Here is an 11307-nt window from a genome sequence, read left to right as displayed (position 1 = left end):
AAGCAAGGCGAAGTAAATCTTGAGGTAAGGTATCACTATTTTAATGAAGGATTCATTGATTAAAGTGGTTGACTTCTCGAGTTCCTTTCTACACGTGGTGTAATCATATGATAAATATTTTTCATATACGCTAATTAAAAAAAAAAGAATATAGCAACATCTAGTCTTTGAACTTGACAACTTTTTTTCAACTTAACCATGAATTTTGAAAAAAAAAATCCCTAAGTTTTTTCAAAAAAGTTAATTAAATCCCTTAAATTTTTGGGTAAACTATACCCAATGTCACTAAATTTTACTAAGCTTACATTTTGGCTACTCAACTTCAAAAAGTTACAAAATTGCCACTGAATTATTCGAAAGTTTTCATTTAAGTCACTAGCTATTAAAACCATAGTTGTATGACCTTCTTTATTTGCACCGCCTACACCAATCGAAAATTCTCCTTCTCCTTCTCCTTATTTTTCATAATTCAATTTTTTCATGAAACAATTTTGAACGTCTCAAATCTGTGAATCAAAATTCAAATAACTTTCTTCTCCGGTCTCCAACACTTACTGTCGGATCAAATGTATATTTTTCTACTTATTGATGATTACTAATCCATCATACCAATTTTCGAATAGGCAATAAAAGCTCGCTAGTAAAACTTTAATTTAAAAAAAATTAATAACCCAACAATTTAAATAAAAATTATCCAACAATTTCTAACATTTTTTAAACTAATAGTTTAGTTTTGGTAACATTGTCGGTGGCAGGCCAAAGCAATTTGTAGCCGACATGGCCACTATTACATGTTTTTTTATTCAACAACGTGGCACTATTACATATTACAAGGAAGATATTTAAAGGCCATTTATTTGGTACCCCTGTATGACCCTCATCTTATAATTAACCACATCAAGGGGTACACGTGTGCCATTAATTGGTAAATTTTATTTCACCTAATTTGGAACCATCCGAAAAAAATATCTTAAGTTTTGATTAGGGTAAATTACACCATTAGTCATTAAACTATAAGTAGGTTTTAGTTTTGGTCGCTTAATTATAAAAAGTTATAATTTGGTCATTGAATAATTCAAAAGTTTTCAATTAAGTCACTAACTTATTCAAACGTTTTTATTTAAGTCACTGAGTTGTTACTTTTTTTTTAAAGTTCCTCTAGCGAGTTCCAAGCGACGATTCAGCGATCGGTACGATGGATCAATACCCATCGACGAGTAGAAGAATATACCTTAAATCCAAGACGATCTGACAGTCAGCATCGAAGATTAAAGGAAAATGTTATTTGAATTTTGGTTCGCAAATTTGTGATGTTCAAAGTTGTCTAATAAAAAAATGAATTGTAGAAGAGAAGGGAAAATAGAGCTTTAAATTGGTGCAGGTAGTGCGAACAGAGAAAGCCGTATAGCATCAATTTTAACAGCATAGTGACTTAAATGAAAACTTTCGAATAGTTCAATGACCAATTTGTAACTTTTTAGTCAAGTGACCAAAACAAAAACTTACCCATAATTTAATGACTAATGGTGTAGTTTATCCTAATAATAATAATTATATTATGGCACACTTACTATATGAAAAAAAGAATTAATATATTTATAAAAATTGATAATAAATTAAATGTGACTTTTGTTGAAATGTCGAATACGCGAAAGTAAATTTTATTGTGTATTGAGTTCAAATATTATCATATGCATATGTTTTCTTGGATTTTATATTAAAATGACAAAAAATTCTTTTGGTAATTTAACAACCGAGTTGAATTATGAGAGACACCAACTCAATAATAATAATGATACTTTTATATTCGATATTCAAGAATCACATTAAATTTTGATTATTGTATATGATATATTCCTAATATTTGAAATGAAAACTTTACTTAAAAAGGGTACTAAATTTGTGGTAAAAGTACCATAAAGGCCCTTGTAGTTAGAGTTACATTGCATTTCGTCCCCTTTACTAAAAAAAGGGTAAATTAGTCATTGTACGTTAGATCAAATAGCAGACTAGTCCTTTCTATTAAAATATTAAAATATTCAATAGAAGAACCAATTTGCTATTTGAAATAATGTATATTGATTAATTTGCCCATTTTTTAAGTAAAGAAGAAAGAACACAATTCAACTATTAGTACAAGGACCTTTATGATATTTTTACCAATTTCTTTGTGCTTGATCTAACTGTTTGTAAGTTGAATATTAATTTCTTATAAGGTTGTTAAAAATCATTTAATAGATCATCCAAGTTGTGTATGTGTATTCCATGTGGGATGCATGAATATGGATGGTGGCATTTTAAAAACAAAAGTTATTGTGATTTGATACATTATATATATATAATTCCATGAAACCAAATTTATCCATTTCACACCATAGGTAGTCCACTTTGACCATTTAAAAGAAATTATAGATTTAAGATAGTGTGAAATGTAAATTTTTTTTCTAAATTTTAATATGTTATATGTATTATTATTATTATTATTATTATTATTATTATTATTTTGGTTAGAATATATACTAAATTTCTATATTTTTATAAATTTAGAATTTAATCTCTGTATTTTTATTTTTAGGAATTTAGTTTTTTATTTTCAAATTTCAAAATTCAAGTTTAATTGTTAGCACTGTTAAAATTATTTTGTTAAATTGATTCATTCTGACGTCGCTTTTTAAGTTACACTCTACCAAGTGAGTGTATATATTTATTTTAAAATGTCACACCAAAAATTTAACAAACAAAAAATTAATCTGGGACTAAATTTCTAAGAATAAAATTATAAAGACTAAATTTTAAAATTGTTAATAGTATAGGGACCTATACAAATTTTAGATGTGACAACCCACGTAACAATTCGTGTGTACTTCATGCTATTTTTTGAAAGTTTGTGAACTTTTAAATTTTTTTTTTAATTTTAAATTTTTTTTGACATGAAAAATAAGATAAATAATGTCATACTAGCATTACTAGCATGAAATGCATGTGAACTGCTATGAGCTGCCACGCCAATATCATGTAAAAATTAATGTTTTAGTTGGCATTTCTATTTAAATAATAATTTCGCTCTTTTTAAAAAGTTAAAAGCTAAATTTAGCTTGAAAATAATAAGAACCAAATTGATAGAAAATATAAACGCTAACAACTAAATTTATCATTATATATATTTTTATACATACTTCTTTAAACTTCAATGTGGTAATTAATTTAAGTTGTTAAATTAATTTAAAGTCTAGGTACATGGTTAAAGACCAAACTAATTGGCAAAATAACCACCAAAACTAGCTCATCAACAATTTCAGCCCTATTTAGAAATAGGTAAATTAGTTGATCTAGTCTTAACTTGATTGGTAAGAGTATTGTTATTAATGCAGGAGGACGTGAGTTCTAGTGCATTGAAGCACATTATCCTCCCATTTAAGGGTTAGAAAGGAGCTATGGGTAGTTCTAGTCACTGTATCAAAAAGAGTATATATGATAAAAATCTATAATGAGATTATTATTCAAAACTTTCTTTATCAAATTGTAAATGTTAAGGGTTAAATTTTTTGAGTCTTAAAATATTAAAATTTGTTGATTGAGTTTTAACTCGATTGACATGGGCATTGTTGTCAATATAGGAGGACGTGGGTTCGAATGCGTTGAAGCACATTATCCTCCTATTTATGGGTTGGGTAGGGGCTATGGGTAATTTTAGGCATTGTATTATAAAGAGTAGATATGATCAAAATTAATAATAAAATCGTTCAAAAAAAAGGATAAACTATATTAGTAGTAACCCAACTATAGTTTCTTTCTTTTTGGTCACTCAACTACAAGGGCGAAGTTAGAAAATTTTTCTAGGGGGGTCGAATGAAATTTTAATTTTTAATAGTCTATATCTTTATAATTTTTAAAGTATTAAATCAAATTTTTATAATTTTAGGGGGACTAAAGTTAAATTTTACCTTTACTAATTTTAAATTTTAAATTCTTTAGAGAGCTTAAATAATAATTTTCTATTTTAAGGGGGGCCGGGGCCCTTGCCAGCCTCCTAGATTCGCCTCTGTACAACTATACAAAGTTACAAAATGATCGCTCAACTATTCAATTTAGCAAAAAAGTAAAATGGTTATAAAACAATACTAAAAAACTTAATTTTAATTAAAATGAATAAATAACACACTTACTATTAAAAATTATGCTTTTCATTTTTGGTAAAATATAATAATTATTTGGAGTTAATAATTAATAATTATACAGAAAACTACTTATTAGGATAAAAAGGAATATAAAAGAAAAAGAAGAAAAATAAGATTCAGTTTAGTTGAAGTAAAACAAATAATTGCTTTATATTTATTAAATTTTATTAACATGATTAAAAATAATTATTATGTGTATATCTTATTTATCTATACTATTATTTAAGTTGTTAATTGAAAATTTTAATTTAGTCACTAACGTTTTAGATCATTTCTATTTTGGTCACTCACGTTTTAGATGATTTATATTTTGGGCACTCTCTCTTAAATAGTTAGTGAAAGTGATGATGTGGCATTTTTCTATCTGGTATAGTAACATAGTTAGTCCTTAATACTTACACATTTTTAAGATTGGTCCTTGAACACATATAATTAATATAAACTATATATTATAAAAAGTACAAAATATAATATTTATAAGACACAAGTTGGTACTTATGATTTTTTTATCATAATTTGGTATCTGGATTTTCATTCTGTCAAGGGTTTTGGTACGTTTTGTTACGGTGTTAAATATAAGGAACATGACACTCTTAGGTTGCAACATATGGTACTGATAATGTCATAATCTAATTTTTATAAAATAATAAAAATTTAAAAGAAAAATATATAAAATTGTATAAATTTTAAAATATAAAAGAAATTATAAAAATATATGTATCTAAAAATTAAAAATATTAAAAAATAAAAAATCTAAAATTCAAGCTAGAAAAATTGAAAACCGAAAAATTTACATCTTTTTCTAAATAAATTGCAAAAAAGTAGATGAGTATAAATTTTACAATAAATTTTAAGTTTAGAGATGAGTACTGATTATTACACGATTCTTTAAGTTGACAAGAACACAAAGATAATGATTTGAAAAAGGCTTAGAAGAAGCTTTTTCGTTTTTGTGTTGAGAATGTCATGAATTTTATAAAAATGCAAATTTACCTATAATTTTATTAAGATTTAATTATGTGTTTAAATATAATTGTAATTATATTTAGTAATATGTGCTTAAGGATTAAATTGAGAAAATTTATAAATATGAAAGCTAAATTTATTTAATTATTTAAAATTAAGACTAAATTGATAGAATGTATAAGTATTGTAGATCAAATGTATTATTATACTAATTAAAAAAGACCACATGATCACCTCCGTTAACTATTTAACTAAGAGTAATTAAAATAAAATGATCTACGTGAGTGATCAAAATAAAAATAATCTAAAATTTTAGTGATTAAACTGAAAATTTTCATAGTTGAGTGACGAAAACCGAAATACGCTAATAGTTAGGTGACTAATTCTATAATATACCCAATTTTACGCAGAATATGCACTGACCGAAAGACAAAAGAAAAAAAAAGCCGGCTTCTTCTTCCATTTTGCTTCAAAACTTTCTCTTTACTTTCAAATTTTATCAAAATAAACCCTTCCATCATTTTGAATTACGCGTATTTAATCCTTTATTTTTCAAAGATTTGATCGTTTAAAGGAATAGAATCAAGGGTGCCCGACATTTTAAATATATATTTTGAAAATTTTATAAATAAAAATACAGTATTGGGTATGCCAAGTTAACTGTAAATCTGATATAATTTTTAGGAAATTTTTTCTTGGTTCGTTTTGAAATTTTCTTTTAAGGGATGGGTTGTTTTTCTTGTTTCGATTCAAAGGAAGAAGAGAAGTTAAATACTGTAAATGAAACCAATGATCCAAAGCGACCCCAACCTATTGTTTCCTCTAATATTTCCAGATTATCATCAGGTTAGCCTTTTAATTTTATTTAAACTAGAAAATTAATTACCTAATTACCTTATTCATTTGATCTGATCTGGGTTTTCTCTGTTTTTTTATTTATTATTTCAATGTTTAGATGATGATAGTTACATTTTTATTTATCCCCATGAACCTTTTAGAGATTTAAAGTTGGGTTGTTGTTTTTTTAATGGAATTAGGATCCAATGATGATCTTGATTAAATGGAATTAATTCAATATTCATTGATAGATGTCTTGTAATTGGAATTAGCTTACTTTAGAATTATAAGCAAGTCCATGTTTTTTTGTTGTCAGATTGTTTCTTTGTATGTGAATGATAATTAGATCTTTAAATAATGTCTATTTCAATGGAGTTTTGGCAGGAGGTGACCGGCTTAGATCGAGGAGTAATGGAGGGTCTAAAAGGGAAATACCAAGTCTTAGGGATGGTCCTGGTGTTCAAATTGCTGCCCAAACTTTTAGTTTCCGAGAACTCGCTGCTGCAACGAAGAATTTCAGGCCGGAGTCTTTCTTAGGCGAAGGTGGATTTGGACGTGTTTACAAAGGGCGGCTCGAGAGTACTGGTCAGGTAATTGTTTATTGCTTTGGCCCTTTTCTTATGCTGCGGAAGGAAGATGGAAGTTGTATAATGTTTAGAGGTTGAAGGCTCAGTGTCTGGAAAGAAAATCTGTTGTTTATCTAAGATTCGGACATTTATTAACGTAGCATGTGAAGCATGGTATCAAACGCGTTAAGTGAAAGAATATAGCCTTCCAAGCTGTCTATATGGTAAAGACGTACACATGTTTAAAATTTGATCCATATGTTTTAAAATGCTTTTCTATCATATTTGAATTGGCATTTAACAACCAAACTAACAACCAGGTTAATAGAAAAACTTGATTGGTACAGTAATGATACTTTGAGGACTAGATTAAAACGTTTTGAAGTTTGAGGATCAATTTAGAACTGAACCATAATTTGAATCACATTTAATTACCGGTTATTGTGGCTATATCTGGCTCAATCTCAGTGGAAATCTATTAAAAAGTTATATAATCGAACTTGGATGCAGTTCTTTAATTTGATTGAACAATATCCATTTAGATCCAATATATCGGAGTATAGTTGATCCTTTGGTCAAATAAAGTATCATTCATCCTGCTGGAGTCTGTCTTGCTAATAAAATGTTGATTTCCAGTCTAAATCCTCGACAGGTGTCTAGAAAAAAAAAATCTATTGTTTATCTAATATTCGAACATTTATTAACGTAACACATGAAGCATGGTATCAAACGTGTTAAGTAAAATAACATAGCCTTCCAAGCTGTCTATGTGGTAAGGATGTACACGTGTTTAAAATTTGATCCACGTGTTTTAGATATGCTTTTATATCATATCTGAATGACATTTAACAACCAAACTAACAACTAGGTTGATAGAAAAACTTGTTGGCATGGTAATGATGCTTTGAGGACTAGATTAAAACATTTTGAAGTTTGAGGGTCAATGTAGAACTGAACCATAATTTAAATCTCATTTAATTACTCATTATAGTGGCTATGCTCAGTCATAGTGGAAATCTATTTAAAAGTTAAATAATTGAACTTGGATGCAGTTCTTTAATTTGACCGAATGATATCCATTTAGATGATCCGATTAATATCGGAGTATGGTTGATCCTTTGGTCAAATAAAGTATCATTCATCCTGCTTGAGTCTGTCTTGCTGATAAAATGTTGATTTCTGGTCTAAATACTCAACAGGTGTTATCATCACGTAGTTAAGTTGTGGAATGAGTCTGAAAATCCTATTGCTTCTTGTAGCACCAGTTTTTGTTATTAGGCTTAATGTCTTTGAAAATTATTTTGTTCTGTCGTAACTTGTAACTGAATTGTCATACAAGTGTATGTGAGATTTAAAAGAGGATCTATAAGTTTTCTTTTGAAATTACACAAATTGAAGGTTCTAATAGGACTTCATGTCATTACGTGTCTTAGATATATAGTTTCGCCTTTACAGGTAGTTGCAGTTAAACAGTTGGACAGAAATGGTCTCCAGGGTAACAGGGAATTCCTTGTTGAGGTTCTCATGCTCAGCCTTCTTCATCACCCTAATCTCGTTAACCTGATCGGTTATTGTGCTGATGGAGATCAACGGCTTCTTGTATACGAATTCATGCCCTTGGGATCCTTGGAAGATCATCTTCATGGTAATATTTTGGTGCTCTAATATGATTACTTTCATTAATTTATTTTCTCTAGAGGAACTGGTCCTACATCAAGCTTTAGAGCATGAGAAATCATTTTGTTTTTTAACACTTTGACTTTATGTGTCATTGACAGTCTGAAAAGGGAGTTATTGAAGTTAGATTTCCTCTTCTTTCTGTGTTAGTTCTATGCCTTTGATATTTTTTCGGGCTGTCAAGTAATTTTAATCTGTTTATCTTGGGTTAAAGTACCTATGAGGTCCTTATACTATTAAAAAGAATCAAATAAGTCCAAATCGTAACGGAGTTAACATTTACTGTAAAAATGTCTTGAAATTTTTTTCAATTGCAGTTCAATTTCAAACAAAAGATTTCATTTACAAAACTATAAAAATTTAAAAATATTAACTCTGTTAAACAGTAAATGTTAAATCTATTTCAGTTTGGCCTTATTTGATTCTTTTCAATAGTATATGGACCTCTAAGGTACGTTCACTGTCTATCTTGCATGGTAGATACATATTTGTGGATTTAAATATATTTTAATCTGTTTGTCTCACATGGTAGATGCTTAGCTGTGGGGTTTACATATATCTACTGATGAAGTTAATATAATTCTATAATTAAAAGCTACATACCTATAACATGAATATTTGTGCTTTTTATTCTGGTTAAGTAGTTATAATGGTTATTGTGTTTAATTTTTTGCATGATTTTTAGTTCGAGAATTCATGCTAGTAGCTTTAATAAATTGTATAAATGATCTAAATATCCATTTGTTTTGTATGAGAGTGACATTATTGTACTTGGTGTTCAACATGAGCTTAGATGACCTTTGCTCGGCTATTTGACATTGAAGTTAAACTTATGGTTAAATCGTATCTGATTAAGGCCAAGTTTTGCATTGTGGTTGACATGCAAAATCATGATTTGCCCTTGAAACTGAGTTTTGAGTAAAAAAGTGGCTTTTCACCATGGTTTTCCAAACAGTTTTCTGACCAGCTACAACGTAAACTAAGCCTAATTATGGTCGGAATCAATATGCTGTATGTATCTGTTTGAGACAGGTGATGTATTGTTAGATGAGTTTTGATTGCAGTGTCATGCCCTTTGACAGGTAAAAATATGATGGAGGCCCCTGTACTATGTGTCAGATTAAAGCATAGAAATTTATATAGCAGGAAGTGATAAACTTGATTGTATAATCTATTCTTTCTTTAATCTCTCTGCAGATCTTCCACCCAGTAAGGAACCGTTGGACTGGAACACGAGAATGAAGATAGCAGCCGGTGCAGCTAAGGGTTTGGAGTACCTCCATGATAAAGCAAACCCTCCTGTTATTTACAGGGACTTCAAGTCCTCCAACATATTACTGGAAGAAGGATTTCACCCGAAGTTATCCGATTTTGGGCTCGCGAAACTTGGTCCCGTTGGAGATAAATCGCATGTTTCCACCAGGGTTATGGGCACATATGGTTATTGTGCTCCTGAGTATGCCATGACTGGTCAATTGACGGTGAAATCTGATGTTTATAGTTTCGGGGTTGTCTTCTTAGAGCTAATTACAGGTAGGAAAGCTATCGACAGCTCTCAACCCCATGGTGAACAGAATCTTATAACATGGGTAACACATTCGAAATGTTTTTGTAGTTTGGTTGCCTAACTATCATGTTGTAGTATTGGCTAAGACTACTTAATAATCGAGGTTCTTTTTTTTCTCGTGGTTTTGTATATACAGGCACGTCCATTGTTCAATAACCGTCGCAAATTGTCAAAATTGGCAGATCCGCTATTGCAAGGACGGTTTCCAATGCGAGGTCTCTACCAAGCTCTAGCTGTGGCATCTATGTGTATTCAAGAGGAGGCCGCCACACGTCCTCTTATCGGTGATGTGGTCACAGCTCTCTCGTATTTAGCAAATCAAGCATACGATCCTAATACAACGGGGAATGGCCATAGAGGCTCTGGAGAAACCGATGAAAAAAGATACCGAGACGACAGAGGAGGAAGGGTATCGAAGAACGACGAAGGAGGAGTATCCGGCCGTAAGTGGGATTTAGAAGGGTCCGAGAAAGAGGACTCCCCTAGAGAAACAGCCAGGATGTTGAACAGGGATTTGGATAGGGAACGAGCTGTAGCTGAAGCCAAGATGTGGGGGGAGAATTGGCGAGAGAAAAGACGACAAAGCGCACAAGGTAGTTCCGATGGTTCAAACGGCTAACATCCCGATTTTCTTCTATCAATGTTTATCCAGATTTCTCACTTGAACCAGATGAAAAAAAAAAAAAACAAACATTTCCGAGCTCTCTTCAGCTCGTTCTATCCAAAAAGCTCGGCCCGATCGGCCTTGATGCGGAGACAAAGTGCAAGGACTTAGATGCTGACATATTCTTGAACTCCCATTCAGGTCCCTTTATATAAATTATAATGATTGACTATGTTTCTATAAACTTAAAACAAATAGACAATTTTCTTTATCGATCCTTTATATAAATTATAACAAAAAATTGGTAACTTTTGAAATAACATAAATATAATAATCATTTAATTTAAAGCTGTTAAAAGGATTTTATTAGAAAAATAAATTATTATTAACAAACAAAAAAAATATAATAATTATATGTATACTAAACTTGTGCATTTCGATTTCAAGGCATTGCGAGTCAGTAAAATGATTATAATATAATACTAAAAAGAATTAAAAATGTTAATTTTAATTAAAATAAATAAATAATATTAAAATTCTATCACAAGCTATGCGCATGGGAACTAAGTATTTAGAATATATAGATGCATGTATAAATAACATATAATAAATAATGAAATGTAATATTTGAAGCTAATAATAATACGATATATACAATATGACCAGTTTAAACTGTGAGTAAATATATTATATTAAGAATATTAAATGTACTCCAATAGTTTATCATAATTTTGTTATTTTTCTTGAATTGATATCGAGTTAACTTATGACACTAACTCAGTTAACGACATTATCAATGAGATTATGATATTCCTAAGATGTGGGCGAAAATAATTAAATAATATGTTTATTAAGAATTTACCCAAAAATCAAATGTTACTTTAGTTGAGATGGTGAAGCTGGGAGAATGTT

General features: G+C 29.6%; 1 protein-coding gene across 1 annotated transcript; it reads left to right on the top strand.

The window, feature by feature from the left end:
- The first annotated feature begins 5602 nt into the window (after positions 1-5602).
- Positions 5603-10668, top strand: LOC105774446 (serine/threonine-protein kinase PBS1). The gene is made up of 5 exons (XM_012596948.2): positions 5603-5990; positions 6366-6571; positions 8003-8192; positions 9422-9813; positions 9928-10668. The coding sequence occupies exons 1-5, from the start codon at positions 5870-5872 to the stop codon at positions 10408-10410; spliced, it is 1392 nt and encodes a 463-aa protein (XP_012452402.1). The 5' UTR covers positions 5603-5869; the 3' UTR covers positions 10411-10668.
- The last annotated feature ends 639 nt before the right edge of the window (positions 10669-11307 follow it).

Source organism: Gossypium raimondii, chromosome 1, assembly GCF_025698545.1.
Source record: "Gossypium raimondii isolate GPD5lz chromosome 1, ASM2569854v1, whole genome shotgun sequence".
In the NCBI taxonomy this organism is placed as follows: Eukaryota; Viridiplantae; Streptophyta; class Magnoliopsida; order Malvales; family Malvaceae; genus Gossypium; species Gossypium raimondii.
Note: the sequence above shows the minus strand (reverse complement) of the source record. Positions and strands in the feature narration are given on the sequence as shown.